The sequence below is a fragment of the Ooceraea biroi genome, chromosome 4 (genome assembly GCF_003672135.1).
Source record: "Ooceraea biroi isolate clonal line C1 chromosome 4, Obir_v5.4, whole genome shotgun sequence".
NCBI classification, from domain to species: Eukaryota; Metazoa; Arthropoda; class Insecta; order Hymenoptera; family Formicidae; genus Ooceraea; species Ooceraea biroi.
Window position 1 is genome coordinate 16,004,434 of NC_039509.1, and position 18,117 is coordinate 16,022,550.

General features: G+C 49.5%; 1 protein-coding gene across 1 annotated transcript in view; it reads left to right on the forward strand.

Annotated features, from left to right (window-relative positions):
* LOC105284789 overlaps window positions 1-17,543 on the forward strand; it is a 30,251-nt gene extending 12,708 nt beyond the window's left edge. The window contains exons 2-3 of the mRNA XM_011348567.3: window positions 10,871-11,073; window positions 13,286-17,543. Of these exons, the coding sequence (XP_011346869.3) occupies window positions 10,871-11,073; window positions 13,286-14,884 (1,802 nt within the window). The 3' untranslated portion in view covers window positions 14,885-17,543. The remainder of the gene's footprint in view (window positions 1-10,870; window positions 11,074-13,285) is intronic.
* Window positions 17,544-18,117: the final 574 nt, after the last annotated feature.

Consider the following 18,117-nt stretch of genomic DNA (forward strand, 5'->3'; position numbering starts at 1 on the left):
GCGCAATTCAGATTCGTGAATACTTGGATGATGAAATCATTGATGACACTCAACGTTTCGTAGCCTGAACATGAGACATCGTTTCATAAACCACATTTGATAGTTTTTGCTAAGACGGAGATTGCGTCAATATTAACAACAATTGAAAAGTACAGCCTTCGCGACCTACCGCTTACTTTACAGTAAACCAATACCAGTACTGCATACAAGTGAACGATGCGAGCGAGGAAACAATAAGGCGCTACTTCCTTAATTAGCGCGGGATAACTGTGTCTCGTTGCATAAGTGACCCCGTGCGATTTTACGTAATACATTTGAACGTACAAGTTCGAATTGACCTCGTGGAAACTGAATTGCCATTGCAAATCGCGAGGTAATTATTGAACGGCACATACGCGCTAAAACTGTAACGGAGGTCAGAGGAAATTAGCCGTGAATAGCGCGTCATCCAGCTTTTGAGGCGAGTAACGTGTACGTGATGCTCCTGAAAGGAAAATTCAATGGGTTCTTCCGAAGGGTGTCGAATTTCGCCCGCATACGTGCCCACAGACACCCTTCATAATGCGCCCAACAGATCCCGTGGACCCTGCTGAGAGTTCCCAGCGAGAACTAGTCGTACGCATATTTACGTTAAAGTATCTTATTTAAAGAACGTTAAATTCCATTTCTGGGTTCGTAATGTCATTCAATTTCCGCAACGCGCAGACGTTTCAGTCGACGAGTGACGTTTCCGTGCGACTGAACTGGACTCCAAATGTTCTGGTGTTTCCAATACGCGTCGCTATTGATCGCTCCGAGAACAATCGGCTGTCGATCACAGGCACTTGTCGCAGGAGACCTCTCAGACTTCCAGCCAGCTGTCCTCCGATGTCCTGGCGCATGAGAGCACCGCGGGAGCCTCGCGGCATTGTTTCGCCGAGCATAATGGCACTGGTTTTGTTGTGCGTGCGAAGAAAAAGACGAATCGGCTCTCAGTCGCACGATCGATCGGCAGGCGAAAGAAAAGCCCTACCGGTTCGAACTCGGACTCGAGTGCTCCATGAATCGCGCGAGCCTCGGGCCACCCTCTTGCGCTGGGTGGGAAACCAGTGCACGGAAATAACGATTGTTCCTTGAGGAGAGAAAGAGGAAGAAAGAGTTAATGGCGATCGAGAGATTCTCAGCCGTTTCGTTCCGCACGTATCGTACTTCGAGATTATTTTGGGATTTCCCCCATCGGTGGATTGTGAGAATTTTTTCGGTAAACAGAACCGTTGTCCCCAAACAGTGCGTTTTTTGTCATCTCTTTAGGGGATGCCGCGAGCTCTTTTGACGCTCGTCGATCGTTGTACAAGTTGATATAAATCCTCGACCGTTAAACATCCCCTTGCTTCGATATCTTTTTTTTTTAATTCTTCTTTTGTCGAAATCCGACAAATCGTCCACAATTCACCAAGCCGCACACCTAACTCGATTTTCTTGTCGACTCACTGCTGATCGATCGGTCAGCTCTTGTTAACGGAACGCTGCTCTTAGATTCTCTCTGGGATGCACGCGCTTCCTCCTGTCGACTGAAACTTGCACAATGGATTCGCTAACTGTTCGCGCGCAGGATGTCCTTCCCCTGTCATCGGTCTCGCTACAATCCTGCATCCTCTTCCTCTTCATGTTCCGTCGCGTCATCGTGGATGCCGCTTCGAATCCCCGGCACGTTCGACTGGTAGCGGACAGCTAATCCGACGATTACTGCAACTCATCGTCACACGATTTGTCATAAGCGCCAATGATATCTCGAGGATGGCGCTAATAAATCGCAACGCCGTTTACAACAACCGTTCATTACGAAATCTTAAGCTGAGTATCATGCTGGGGATAACTACTGGGTATCGGGCGCGAACGTTTCGTCGTCCTTCTTTATAGCTTACCGTCAATTTACGCGATCGTTTCTTCTCTTCCTTCCTTTTCGTCTCCATTTACTTTTTGAACGTGTTCCACCGCCGGCAAAAATCTACCTGCACGACGGCGGCTTTCGCCGGCGATGTGGCCGCGGTCTTCCTACGACGGAGATTTTCTCATGGCGACTTCCCGGTTCGTTTGCGGAGAAATTTCGCGTCCAATTAGGCCGCTTCGCGCCGTCTCGAGAAACGTCCGTTCGAGAGAGGCGAAGAGAAGCCACCGAGGAAACACGTGTCGCACTCGTATGAATGCTCCCTCTGTCCTCACGCCCGTTACTCCTTCGGTCATGCCTCTACCTCCCCTACCCCGCCGTTTCTCGCCGACTCCTCTTCATCTCGCGTAGACACACACTCTCGCGCACCCCTTCTCGCTCGTCCGGCTCCTCTTTCGCTCCGCTTTCTTCTTCTCGACGTTTTTTCCTTATCAATGTAACGCACGAACAAAGGGCGATAAAGAAAAGAAGAGGAAATGCCGGCGACGATGTCGCGCGCAGCGCGCGAAGGAAATTTCTGGTCACCACGGATATTAATGGGGAAGCGGGGCATGACGAGATAATGTATAAATAAAACCAGAATAAAGACGACGGAGTTATAAATTGAAACGAAGATATGATACAAGCTGCTGCCGTACTCCTCTCCTCCTGAGACTCCTCTGGTTTTTCGCGTCGATATTCTCCCATGTTGATGTGTAACGAGCCTGTTTGATGTAACTTCTTTCCTTACCAGTCATTGACATCGCACGACTATTTCCCTCGGCTGCCATTGTGCGGGAACGCTTCGGAGATCGACAATAGCCTTTGTCGTTCGAACGTCTAACATGGCCGTCGAAGTTTTGCATCCTGTTTGGGAAATTTCCATCGCACCTGCCATCGAGGAATGCGTCTAATGCTGCAGCTAAAAAGGAAGGACTCCTGGCACGTCGAACGTACCACGACTGCGTCGAGATGTTTCGTGGACTTGTGAGATTCAAGTTTAACACGAATCTACAAGTGACAGAAAAATAATACAATACTTGGGTCACAATTAACAGGTGATGCCGTCTAAATTGAGTCTTGGGTGCAATTCGAAGGAAGAAAATTATAATACATTCAGCTCTGTTTATTTGTAGTGAAGCGGATTTAAAATCTCGACCGGACCGCGACGGGCGGTAAAGACCTACGTAAAAAACCTTGGCGGCTAAAACGGGATGCTGTCGAGGGAACGGATCTTCGTGGCGCAAGGTGTCTTACGAAGAAAGGCCGCAAAGTCATGCCTGCGCGCGCGTCCGAAATGCACACAAAAAGCTTATGGGCGCGGTGCCGCATTGTCCGGCACCGTGAGGGGGATGCAAAAACAGGGGCGCAAGGGAGGGGCGACGGTGGGGAGGGAAGGGAGCGCGAAGAGCGATGTAAAGAGCAAGATAATAATAAATGACTCGCACGAAGACGAATGCTTGATTTACATGAGAAGATCGATCGCCTCGGGGTAGGGGATGATGCGTGTTCCGTGCGCTCTCTTGGCCAGTTCGCGCCCCGCTTCACCCTCCCTGCATATTTATTTTCGCGGGCCAAAACTCGCCGGTTATGTCATGGTGTTTACCGTCCGCGCAATTTTTCGGCGTGAAAATATCCAGCAGGGTCGCGCAGAAAATTCCTCGAGGAGGAACTTGATCTCCTGCTCGACTGAAGCAGAATGGCTGCTGCGGGGTGGTAGTTTGCTGGAACAACAAGCGGAATAACACGGTTACGAGTTCAGTGATTACGGCTGCGACTAATTGAATACGACTACAACGAAACTGCGCCTGGCCCACGATCGGCGAGACGGCAAAATTGCCCCGCATCACGGAACGAGCGGAGCAACACGACCACCCGCAATTTCCGTGCGATACCCGGGCGTGCACGGTTCGTGAATACGCCCCTGGTAGAAAAACGTTCCCTCCTACGCGCCGCTAACGGGTTTGCCTTATAATTACTGCTAACGAACCGTTTGTTTCGCCAGACGAGACAATACGAGCCACTTCTGCATGTTCACGGCGCATATACATACTCTCCCACAGTTTCTGATACTTTGCTGCTCAATTATTGGTTTAATCCTAGTGAAAGACGCAGAAGAAGGAGATGCGAGGATAAATAAATAGCCATTTACAGACACAATCGATTGTCATTTTTAGAAATTTGTCCATACGCAGGCAAACTGCTCTACCTAATATGAAATGAAAAATATAAATTTTAGTACATTTCAATACATTGTGACAGTGTAAGTTTATTCCCCCAACGTCGACGTGATCCGGCTCGTCGGAAGTATTTATAATAATACAAATATTGTAAATATTTTATTATATATATATTTATTTGGTAAATGTTCGTGTTTATATGTGGTTATATTTTTTCTATATACTATTAATATGTCATTGAAATTCTTGAAACTATTGAAAGTTATCATTGATTTTTGAAACTGTTGTATGAATTGTTAAATTATTGTATTATATTATTGAATTGTTGCACTATAAACCTTGTACTGCTCATATTTCGACAAACGGGAGGTTCTTTCAATTCTGGTCACCGAATTGTGGACGAAGGAGACGCAGTGAGAAGGCGACCGATGTGGACGGGAGCGAAGAGAGAACAGCGAGGTGTGTTTCCACCCATAGAACAGACGAGGATGGACGATGACCAGGGGCGTATGCCCAATTATATCGACTATCAGCATCAAATATCGATTGACATCGATCCATCGATGGCAAGGAACGCATGCGCAAATGACCGACGGCACCGTACCCGGTCTATGCTCGAAGGAGCAGGATCACCGTGTGACGCTCTTGTGATGGCTGTGCTTGTCTAAAGTTAACAGGATCCAGGAGTCAACTCCCGAGAAGCCGGATCGCCGTTTGATAGAATACTATCATCCGTAGACGGTTACAGTTGAGACTGCAAAATAATATACCTACTAAAGGCTGACAGAGTAAGAGACTTCCCGTCGTGAATTGTGAGTACTCTAAACTTGTCAATTCTGCCTAAAGCAAATTTATATTATATAGTATTGGAAGTTTCATCTAACGTTTTTATTTATTTCTCAATCATATCTTGTCGATCGTCCATATTATGTAGAGTATAGTATTATTCCGATAGTCAATATTATATAAAAAGGGTCCTCCCAATTATCCACCCCCTGAGACCTTGTATCGTCTTAGTATATTTTAATAAATTGGCGACCTGACAGCCGCGGACCCGGCCGCGTCAGGTGAAGCCGAGTAACAAAAAATATCGGTCGCAACATTTTAGTAAGAAACGATACGTCTTTAAATCGGCCGCGCGACGACACCAGGCTCGGTTCTGTCGGGATCAAATGTCTGGCGACTCGACATAGCCAGGCATCTTGCATCAATCACGCAGCCGGCGAATTCTGGAAACGCGGCTGTTTACACGCCGAGGCATCGTGAATCAATTGTGACAGCATAAACCCCGTTCGTCGCCATATGGCGACCGCTCGACTGGAAAGATCGCTTGCGGGCAGGTGCACTCGGCGAGGCGAGCGAGCAGTTCTACAGCGAGTCCTACGCCAATGACTGACAGCTTCGCCGATGCTCGGCAACAGTTACACGAGGCCGTGCATACGCGAATTCCGGTGCAGATCGGTAACGGTGACCGTTTTTCCGCCGCGTCCGCTGGCGCGCATGCGCGCGGCGCGATCTCTGCCGCCGTTGCAGTTCCTGATCCCGCCGCCGCGGCCGCGAGACCGGAAGTCGCGCGACAAACCGCCCTGGTCCACCGCTCGCTCTGTTCCGCTCGGTGTCACGCGCGTTGCGGCTCTGTCACTTTCTCGTCGCAGTGTTTCACGGCGCACCGCATCCCGCGCACTTCCTTCCGGGTTCCACCGGCTCAGGGATGCTTGACACCATCGTTTGTCATTCAGAGAGGATCGACTGCCGATCGTTTTCACCCTGATTCGTTCAAAGATCGAAGATACCGATTCGCCTTTTTGCGAGGGTAGATTGTACAGGGATATCACGTGTCAGACTCACCGAACGCATAATCTTATTTTACAATAATTTTGCCTTTGTGCGGCCACAAATCTCATTATGCATGGCGCATGAAAAAAGCGCTTTGTCTCCCAGCAGCCGTCTTTTTTTTCCGCCGCTCATCCGCCGGCAACCATGAAATTCTAATCTTCATCCTTGCAGCGCGCGCGCGGGAAGGGGCGAAAGGATGAGGGGCGGCCGGGCTGCGTGAAAAATCAGAGACATTCACGGGAATTCGAGGGTGTTGCTGCCGATGATCCTTGCGAATAAATAATTCATAGCGCTTCCGAGGACGCGGCGCGAGACCGGCCGAGGGAAAAGAAACGGTGGGGTCCTGTTTAATGGCGATGACGCGCTAGGACTGATAGGAGGCACAGGAGCGTGAAGGAATGAGATGAAAAAATCTATGACTGTTAAACAGCATCTGCTGTTTAATGTTGACCGAGCGTAACGGGGAAAGGTGACTGGTGAAGAGAAAACTGTGGACGAGAGGCCTGATCCTTGCGGTACCCTCGAAAGTTTTCCGTCCTCTACCTGCGGACCATCATTGTGAAAAGTTCCTTCCTCGAAACGGCCGGTTCTGCACTTTTTGCGGGTCGCAGTTCTACTCGGCACACATTTTTTCACGTACACATTTTCTCCCAGGTCCTCGTGAAAAGTCGGCCGACTCGGCCGGCAAGTTTAACGATTCGAAAGAGCCGCCCGGTAGACGAGGCGTGCATTCCAGACCCTATCTTGGAATCTGAAGGAACAAACGCGGCTTCCTGAGTTTTACGCGATGTGGCCCAACCGCAGGGGACAGAATGTAAACGTGCGGCGACGTGCATTAAGCCGCTGCCACCGCGCACAACTGTTCGTTACGTCCTTCTTCGGGGCTCGCTATACATGTTCATAGGCCGCGCTATTGGAAATTCGGCATAGCGATTACCGGCGCACGTCGTGCGCACCTACGTAAAAGATAGGGAAAGAGGTACACGTACTCGCACGTTTACGATCATGGTATCCATACACACATACAAAGTATCAGATTCACATTTGGAACTTGCACTGAATCACACTTCAATTTAGTAATATGAATTGTAACACACAATTGTTACTAAAACCAAAAATAAATGGGATGAATATATGTTACAATTCAATATTTATTTTACACGAGCGTCTGGACGGAAAGCGTCGAAAAATATACGTACATTTGCAACATAGAGATACCGTGAAATAATATATATAAAGATTTCCACAGTTTTATTTCTCTAAGAAGCCATTCATTTTCTTCACGATTTGCTTTCACAACAAAATTTCTGACAGTGACGACACCACGTGGGCTCCTTCTGTTCTATTTCACATAATGCCATATAATTCCGTGTAACACCATGGTGATGCCAGAATAAATCCTCACGCGAGGAATTGTGGGTAGTCGCGTATTTCCACAGTATTTGCGCGGGCAAACACGTTGCACTTTTCCGTGGAAAGAGAGAGTTGCAGCGATACGCGATATGACGCGTCATTGTTCTTCTGAGTGCGACCACGCGGCTGGCTGTCGCTCGGCTTTCCTTTTTTCCCGCTCGAAACGCCGAGATAACGGCTTTGCGCTCATGAGAAATGCGACGTGTTCAGGTTGCAGCCTAGTTTCGTTGACACGTGTCCATGTGACTAGCACCAAAACGCATGCTCAATTGCATGCGAGAAATTGCGACTATTGTCACTGTTCCTGCGGCGCGTATTCTGATAATGAACTGGCGAGAGAAACCGCGGCAGCGAGAACGGTCTCTTTACGCCACGAAGAAATCGAGACGCCGACTTTGAATTATTATAAATGTTACGGGCTTTCGCGCAGTGCGATCCGAGTAATAATCCAATAATAATCCAATATGCTCGTCCAATCGAGGAGCTTCTAGAGCGGCAGGATGCGGGTTTAGGCACGGGCGCTTTATTTATGGCGCGCTCACACGTGCGCGCGCGCGCGACACGCTCGCTTTCTGGAGCTTAATGGACCGTGAGAGCGGATATCATGGGCTTCTTTCTCGCTGGGTCCTTGACGTTCGAGAGTGCTCGAAGAGAAGCGACTTTCGTGAGCGCAAACGTGCCATTTTCCGGTCGAAAGCGTCCCGAGAATGCGCGTCTTCGACCAGAAAAATCGGATTTATTTAGAAAGAAAATGCTGAGCAGATGTCTCGGCTTGCAAGAAAAAAGCTGCTTAAAAAGCCCCTTTCAAGATTCGTACGTTGCAAATTTTTCGCGCGCCGATTGTCAAGCACGCCGCCGAAGCTACCTTTCCACATCAGGCTCGATCGCCGAGTTCCGCGGGTGTGTTAATAACTAGAGGAAACTTTTACGGCCCCTCTTCCGCAATTCGGCCAATTAATGTTCGCGTTTCGAGTGATATAATTGTTGGCGCAATTGATGCGCTTCGCCGGCTGGTAAAGAAAAAATTGAAGCACCCACTTCGCGAGGTTCGCTGATGAATCACACGCACACTTCGTAACGCTTCGCGTTCGTGGAAAAGTCTCACGGAGTAGAGCTTTGTCGGCGCGAACAAACGGAATGACCATGAATTTATAGTGAGTCACTTGCGTGAAAATCACCGGCTAGTGAAGTGCCATCGTAATTCACGACATCCGCGGACCGCGTACGATAATTTGCCTTTACTTATCTAATATGATGTTAATCACATCTCTTGATAATGTCAGGGCCGCTTTGATCACGTTAGAAGTGGAAACCGAGAGGATACTGGCAATGAGACGGACAGTGAAAAGAAAAACTATTGTCGACCGAGAAGAGTGACAGCACGAAAAATCTCACTGCCATTTACGTCGCTCCGTCGATTCCACGATAGATCCACGAGCACGATGGTGACGCTGCCGAACGTCGGCTGACGAGATAATTGCATCCCGCGATGACGGACAGGACGAATTTCGTCCCGCGAAAACGGCGACGCTTTCACTCCGATAATGCATCGCGCGATTTTTGCTCAGCATCCGAGACACAGAACGGTCGTATAAATGTAACGCCGTTTCCTAGCTTTCCAAAGCACGACACGAAACCCCACTATTACTGTCCTGGAGTTCCTACGCTGCCACGTACGTCACGACCGACATGTTAGGCTCGCGTGACGCTTCGCGGATACGAGGATTCACGTAGATTCGCGGATACTCCAGACTAAATGATGCTGTAAATCCCCAAGCACTCGCTGTCGGCTGTCGATTCGCTCGCTCCTGCGGTAACGCGTCAGCCTAATTTTCCATGGGATTAGGCCCGGCCATTGTTGTCTCCGGTAACAACGGCGACAACGTAAGAAAGCGAAACGCGTCGAGTTACCTAACACCTCCTCGATGGCGAGAACAAAGGGTTAATCGGCGGGATTGTTTGGGCGAGTAATTTTCGTCCTGGCGAAAGGAAGTCTCTCCGGACGGACGAAAGCGGCGTGTCGTAGGTCATTCCTCGTTGCGACATGGAACGTTCGATCAGTATTCAGCCGGTATTCATCGGCAGCCACCTACGCGAGGGAGGAATGCAGGTGAAGGACCTCAAAGCAGCGCGTACGCCGATTTCCCAAGTTACTATCGACCGGAGGAATCCCAGGCATCTCTCTCGCGGATCGCGTCCTTCCGATAGCGCCGGATGCCGCTCTCATGCTCGTAAACGTCCCTCGAAAATTGCCGGCGCGATAACTTTCGGAAAACGCCTCGTGGTGAACGCTCAATGGGCCTCCCCTTTCCGGAACAGTTAGCAGTTAACGTCGGTACGCCTGGAATTCATTGGATGCCGGGATCGGATCGGATCGGCGGTATCGAACACGGCGGCAGTTGATCGGAAGACGCTCTAATTCCAGAGACTAATTCTCGTCGAGGAAGCGAGTGTTCTTCGCTGTAATTCAATATCCCGTCGAGAAAGAGAATGGCGTTCTCGTTCGCTAATAAGGTCTGCGAATTGTCGCCGCCTCCGCATGGCGAACGACAGATCGTTCCGTCCAGATTATCTGGCGGACGTCACAAGAGCGGACGAAGCCGGCGACCGCTGGTATTTGCTCGCCGCAAGGGAAGATCAGGCCGGCAGGATCTATTTCCATCGTGAACTCGGCGAAAATAGTCACCGAGTGGCGCGATGAGAAACGTGGGCGGGTTTGACACTGTTTTCGGTCGATAGTCGCGTACGCTAAATCGAGTATGATCAGCGAGATATAACCACGGGGGTGCCAATGATACCACCCGCCGCCCACGCCTTTCAAACGGGTGACGTCAATCTCTCGATTCGTTGCTCCTGTATTTCTGCCCCCGCAATTTCTTTTTTCTGCCATCCTCGCAAAGGTCGAGGAGGTTTTGCGTCGTAAATTGCCGCGACGTAATGAGCAACCGCGGTGTGTAGGACGCCTTTGAAGAAACGGTCTTTCCGGCGCAAGCCGAAGTGGCGAAATGCCGTTAATCCAGTCTGAAATCACGCCGATGGTGCCGATTACGTCGTATCGGCGAATTTCGCGGGAGCGGCGGCGAAATCGCAAACTGTGTAATTGTGGATGTCGGCATTCGCGACGCCCGCGTTTCCCGAAACGCTCCGACAACGCGCGATTCCGCAGACCGCGATGAAATATTCATCAGGCCGATAAACGCGATCGCCACCGTCCTGCAGATACGTACGGCAGCTTTTACTTTCGATCGTCCGTTTGCGACGGAGAGTTTCTTCCGTTGCTATTTGCTATGGACGTTCGCGATAAGCGCGTGAATCATCGATTCTCCTCCGACTTCATCTCTCGATGCTGCACTACGAATATTAATAGCGTCGCTGCCGTGTACGGCATGTGCCATCGAACGCGATGAAAACGAGAGTACTTCGACAGAGAATTTCTATATAAAATGCTATCAAGATTAAATGACTGCGAAGTAATTAATTTCTGCGCGATCATTAAAACGAATCACTCCTTACATTCCTGTAACATTCATTTCAGGCGAGCTGTATGTGGAAGATCTAGCCGAGAGAAGGACGGTTTCCATCAGGATGGGCTGGCTGTGGGTCGAGGGCACCCCGATGAGGCTGCCACTGAGGGCGTTGAACCTCCGTCAAGCATCTCCCAATCTCTGTCAACCGCACCCGTTCGCCCTGGGTTTCACCCTGAGCAATCCGCAGGGTCATTCGCTCGCCACTTTTTGGGTAATTGTCGCTAATTAAAGCTTTTGCAAAACTGTCCCTCTCACTCTCGTAAATCGAGTACGAGGTCTGGTTTATTTATGGATCTTGTCGGGACTCCGGTGCAACCTTGAAATCGTCTTACATTATATCGAAAAGAAATTCTCGCTCGCTTTCGATCCCTGACCAGCGCAACGGCATTTTTCACGGGCTAGAGCCGCCTTCGTGAGTGCCGAGGGCACTCGCGATTTGGCATGGTTCCACGGACGAGATGGGACCGGCCGGCGTTCCTCGCCGGTCGGCGGCAACCGTAAGGCATGAAAGAAGCGCGGACGAAGACGAGGCGGGTGCGGCTGGGGGAGGAATAATATGCCGCGCCACGTAATATAATTGCATGTAAATGGCCTTTATCTCCCGCACGATCCGTTTCCTCGGCTGTAAACACTTTCACGTGCGCCGGGCGGGCCGCGCGGACCCCCGTTTCGCTGCAACTTCTAATTACGGGCTCGCCGGCGTCGCCATTCGATTTCTAACGCGTTATACAATCCCCGCAAGCGGAGCGAGGGCGAGCAAACGAGCGTGCCCCGAGCGGATCTACTTACCGTGGAGTTAGCCGAGAGCTAACTCGAGAAATCCGCCGAAAATTCAAAGCCGTGTGCACAGATTTCTCTTCGCTTTGCATAGGAGCCGCTTTCGAGACCGTTCCGAGGAGTCCTCGAAACTCGTTTCGCGAGTTTCGCCCCGACATAGCGGCCGATTTTCACTTCTCCTCTTTTTCTTTTTCTTTTTGTTTCTTCACCCGTGTGGAATAATCCAATTAGAGGTGTCTTCATGCGCGGCGATGATTCTCCCGGCGTGGCCGATGAGGCGCGCGCTCGCTCGGCCAACCGTGACGAGAAGTAGCGCTCCAGTGCGTGATCGTGCGGGATAAAGCACACTCGAAACGTCCGTCTGAACAACAACCACGTAGGATACACGCGCGAGGCATCCTTGCCAAGGTCGCGGATGTCCAGCTGGCGGAGGAGGAACGACGGCTCGTGACGCAACACGACCGCCCGCTCGTCGAATCACGAGATCTTAATAAGGCCAGTAGGCAAGGTCAACACACCCGCTTGCCGATCCGCTTGCCGTGATAAATGCGTGGGAGATCGTTGCACCGCTCTCCCATGACCCGCCATTGTCAAGGAGTCCCACCACGTCGGGCACACTCGCGTAGCCGAGGGGAGTTCCTCCGGCTCTTTGGACTTAGTCGCACCAAGGACGCTTGCTGGCGCGCGATCAGTCAGGCGGACACGCGAGTCCTTCGGATCATTGTGATCGGACGTTTTGCATTTTTACGCCGAGTCAGACTAACGATGCCAATTCACGCGATCTTACGGTGACTATGCGGGGCTCATTGATGATCATGCGATCGGCGTGATTACAATCGCCGATCCGAACCCGTGCGATTCCATCACGCGGCGTTTCTTCCGTCGATTGTCCGCCACTCGACGTACATAGCTGCGTCACGGTTCTCGATCGAAAGCGGGTTTTCCACACGTTGTTGCCTCCGAGGTAGACAACGAACGGCAAACCTGTTGGCGAGCTTTTTTCCAGACACGCCGATGTCGGCCAGCGTCGTCGAGCGCGCTCGCGTCACTTTGCACGCCGCACGAAGGTCGCCCTCGCAGGCAAGGCGACGGGGAGATTTGTCCCCGTCGAAGATGGTAATGATCGACGCGCCGCCGGTGGTTAACGAGCAAATTCCACGGTGTCTTGGACGGTGTGTCGTTCGCGCACTCGAGCGAACCGGCGACTTTCGAATCGCCAGCCAGCGAAATCGTGTGTCACGGTCGATCCTGCGAGTAGACAGACTCGTTCGACTACTCGAAGCGGCGTCCCGATGTAGCCAGCCTCACGAGAGAGTACGAAACCCGAATACACATCATCGTTAACGTCGCTGCCGATCCTATTGAACCCGCCTGCATGTCGATCGCCCATCATTTATCTAGGAAACTTTGATATCCGGGTTACCGATCAAATTGTATTTAATCGTCTGATTCGTATCCATTACTTTAGCGGAGATATGCGTAGCCTTCTGGGTGCACATTAAGCTGACACACGAGTTGACAGTTTCAGCGTGCATCGAGCGAGATATAGATGTAAATTTAGCGCTTTTGTTATCACAATGTGCTGTCTCGTTCTCGATCTTGCAGGAATATTTCAATGCGCAATGTCGATCTTGTTATCTGTTCAGGCGGAGACGGAACCAATCTACTGGTCCTGGGTCAGAGCGATCGCGGCCGAGCTGGTCCGGCAGACGCCGTTTCGCGCTCAACGATGCTTGAACTTCCTGGAGATACTGACCATTTGCCCGAGAGGCCCGGTTCCAGACAGCCCGACGGAAACGAGGCGGCGGTCCCGTAGCGAGTTGCGTTGCTGGCCGAGTGATTCGCCGACGGAGAAGACGATGATGACCGGGACGACGATACTCGACGAGTCCAGACGGAGAGCGAGAAGCGAGCTGCGAGGTTGGTCTAGCAGTAACTCGAGCGACGAGGACCTGTTGGGAGAATTCCGCAGTATCCCCGCTATAATCAACACCAAGGATCAGCCGGTCGGTAGGGCGTGGGGTTGCAGCGAGAGTAGCGAGGGTAGTGACGATAGTCTTCCATGGGGTGGCGTGTGCCGGTCTAGTGTGGACTCCGTGGACTCGAGTAGCGTACCGTTAGCGGAACCGGAAACGCGCGAGCAGAGGATACAGAGGTACAAGGAGACCCGCAGACGCGAGAACGAGGCGAGAAGTCGAAGGGTCCTCGAGGAGGATGCGAGACGGCGACGAGCGAGAGCCGAGGAGAATAACAACAATCTGCCGAAGATCTACAGTCCTGGTAGAACGAGAGGCAGGATCTACTCGACTGTCAATGACAACGATGACGTTCGTCCGACACGCTCGCCCAGGAAGGAACGTCCCGATCGACCGACCGACACGACAATGCGAAACGAAAACTCAATGGTTGACCGACTGCCTCCGGTGAAGCCAAACGAGTCCTCCGGTACCGTGAGATTCTCCACCGAAGAGAATCACCGGAACGAAGACGACAAGCGGAACAACAATAGTCCGAAGAACGATAACAGCAGCCCCGGGATACTCAGATCGGACATGAGTGAGAGGAGAAGCAGAGCCAGGGAGAGGAGGTCCTTTCGCGACAAAGGGCAATCACTACACACCCAGCAATTGACTAGTACCAACACCAGCATTGGCAGTATCGGTACTACTACCATCAGCAACAGCGTGGAAACTCTTCGAGAACGCAAGGAACGCTTGGCTCTCCTGACTTCCAGAATACCCGTTCCTCGACAGTCATTGCAATCTTACTCAAAAGCGATGGACTGTCCGACAGTCGTCTCGCCGCGATCGCCAAGCTCCCCATCAGCCTTGCAGCCTCCTTGCGAAGAAGATGTTGCCAAGCTTCTAGAGCGGTGTCAGAGGGTGGACCACTATGTGCCAGTGCGGGAAAAGCTCACTTTGTTTGAGTCTCTCTCGAGATTGGGCGGTCGCCTGGCCAGAAGCACGGAGGATCTCGGTCGAACGTCTTCCAAGCCCAGTCCCAGAGGCAAGCAGCGTGCCAGATCTCTTCACGATCTCAACCGGGGCGCCCGGGCGGTGCCCGTGAGAGAGATGTGTCGATTCTTCGAGGGCGATGTGGAGCAGGATGCCTGTCAAAAGGCGATGATGCTTGCCAAAACGAGATTCAGTGATCCACCTACGAAGAACACGTGGAAGGACCCATGTTCAAAGTATGAGGCACCTTGCATCAGCGCTTCTGCGAGAAAGAAACACTATCCTAAGTAATCGCGATATCGTTGCTTTCCCTGAACATTCAGGAAATTCGGGAAAATTTCTTCAAGTTATGATTCTCCATCGGTCAAAATGGAATAGTGAATTTGATAACAAAGGAGGACAACCGAGTATCATTTTCATTTTCCTCGTAAGTTTCGTAAGTTTCATGAAACATCAAAATTTTTGAGATCTTACTGGAAAAGTAGATATTTTTCGAGTAAGCACATTACAAACATTTTCTTGAAAAAGAAAGCGATTTTTGAAAATTCAAAGTTGTAGGGAATCTCCACTGTCATGAAAAATTTCTTTTCGCAACTCATGATTGATAGATTAGTGTAAATAAAAAGTATCTCAGGATCGTCAGAGTGAGTGAATTGTCCTTAAGAATCCACGAGAGTTCCTCAGTCATGATGACGATCGGTTCCTCGATGGTGCTCGCGGCGAACTCCTGGTACGCGAAGCTAACTCGATTGAGCCGCGCGTTATCAAGCGTACAGATTAGAATCGGCTCTGTCGCGAGCGACGATCGTCACACTTGCGCCGAGAGAAAGTCGGCGTGCGCGCGAGCTTTTTGCCACGCTCGAGGCCTCGATCTGTGCTCGATTCTCTCGATGGCTGGTTGTCGCGATCGGCCATCAAGGCGAAGGAAGGAAAAAAGCGTCGATGCTCGGTTATGGCGCACCTTACGAAAGTGAGAATGAAGAAAACCGTAGACTTCGCAGCTTCGAACCGAGTTTCGCATCTAGTCGCGCTATATCGCGAATGTCGCTTTAAATCGTAGACAATCGCGTCTGCTTGTATTTGAAATTGCAATGCCGGCGTACGATCGCATACGATTGTGCGTATCGGCGAGATCGAGCGTGGCCGATCGTGACATGAAGGGAATGAGGAAAAGAGAAAGAGTGAGAAAGAGAGCGGGAGGGAGAGGGGGAATCGGAGAAACCGGTAATTTACGTTCACCGAGCGATTGCCGCAACGTTGAACACCTGTATGTATACAAACTGTACGTGAGCCGATCTGTCGGGCTCATTTTTCGATTAGCCTGAATTCGATCGTCCGGATTTTAATCAGGCAGTAGCTCGATCATCAAACATTCAGAGAGAACGTGAAAGAGATAGATATCGCAAATGCGCGATGTTTCTCCAGTTCTGAATAACTACAAGTGAAATTTGTATATAATCAGTTAATCCTATCTTGTACCTGAAATCGTTGATCCTTGATCTTTTTCTTTTTAGATTACGTGATAGTTTAATGTTTGTTACATGCTTCTCGTTGCGATTGTAAATAAGTGTTTCATTGACAATTCATATATATTTATGGCTGATATATAGTCTTTGTTGATCGTGAATATAATAGAAATAGAATATTTTTCAATAAGAGGATGCGTTCTCCCTTCGTATGTACTTCTCGAATTTCCGTTTCGAGGGTCAGAAAAAGTGGATCAGAGTCGACTTCCGCTTATTTCGAATCAAAACGACGATTTCCGTTCGTACCATATACTCCCCCTCGCTCTCTCGTTTGCTTCATAATTGACAAACAGCATTTGGAATTACATTACTAAAATATTATAAAATTCAGAAAATGAATGTATGACAGAATCTTTTTCAACAAGTATAATATCAATCAAAATAACTTGACAAGGACAGAAAAATTTATACAAATTTATTCCATATTTAAAAACAATGTTTCTTGTGAGAAAGAGATGACATGTTTCCTGATTACTAATGTTATTGGAAAAATTATAATTTATATTTATTAAAACATCATCATGTATTTCGATATATAACGTTGCGTATTTAGACGCGCCAATGCTAATTGCACAAAGACTTTGTGTAGTCACAAGACTTGGGAAATGATTTTGTACAGTTAATTAAATCCCATCGAGACGTTTTATATTCAAAGGGGATTTGTCACGCCGCTTATTTTTGTATCTCGTTCGTTGTATAGTGTATGATCTGCGATTTTCTTGCGTTTCATGTATAGAATTGTGAGCATACTATAGCCGAGTAAGGTGGACTATGTTGTAAAAATGCATCGAGAGCAAGATAATTTAATTCGCGACAGCGCGATCGAGGACCAATAATGTTTCTTTATTAACTATATTATTTTCGCATATGCTGTTCTCACGATGTAGATATTCTGGAATCCTATAGATACAAATCTCATTTCGTGTTCTATCGTTAATTTATTCTCACTCAAATGTCAATAATCTCCGATAGGTAAAGCATCAACAATTTATGAGCGCGCGCTATATCTTTACTGTGTAATTAAATTTATCGAGGCGAACTTTTTTTACAACCAACAAGGAATTCCAGAATACCATCAGGACCCGATCGCAAAGTCGCATACAGTCGACGACCATCTACAGGGTGATTCAAATGAGACCGATGTCGCGTATGACAGATTCGAACGGACGGTATCACATTTGTCGATGTCACCCTGTACGAAGGGTCGATCGCCAAAGAGGTCTTCTAGTCCCTCGTCGGGTAATTCCGAAAGGTCATCCCCCACATGTAACTACTCTTCGATATATTCTGAGATTTTTACCCCCTTCGAATATTTGTGAAATGCGGAATGTGCGTCGTCCGCGTCGTGCGCAGTTGCGCGGCGAAAGTCGCGCGTCTTTGTATCTACCTTTGTTGTAATAAAAAGGGACGAATAATGGCCGTTATATAAAGTGATTGTCGCTAGAAAGCCGGTGGAGCCTTGGCGGCCACCGCGCTGGCATTCCCAGCCCGTTTATCTCTCCTATGATTATTTACGCACGTACCTTTTTCATTCCCAAACGCCCACGCGAATCACGATTTTCCTTCTCTCCCGGCGATGCATTCCGGAATCGGAATTCGACGCCGATTATCGCGAAATGGACAAAGCATAGTTTACGTTTGTCCCGTCCGAGCGAGCTTGGGTATTTCTGATTCTCAATTTCTGAAATCGAGTTAATTAAAATGATTATAATTACGGTAATGAGCAGGCGTGTTACGACTAAAGTCGCCAATTTTCATTGGTAATACATTCGATAATCCCGTTTTCGTTTTCGCTCTCGAGTTTCCTCTGCGTGCGTGGCACGCGCACGTTCGTGAAAACCGGGCGTTAATTATCCAGTTTTCGCAAGATCGAACAAGCGGAGATTGCGCGCGATTTTACAGTGTTCTCACATACGCGAGCAACACCGTGGTTGCGTTTTCCGTGCAGAACGTCAGAAGCATTATGAGTCGCGACTGTTGCACTCTCGGGAAAGTACT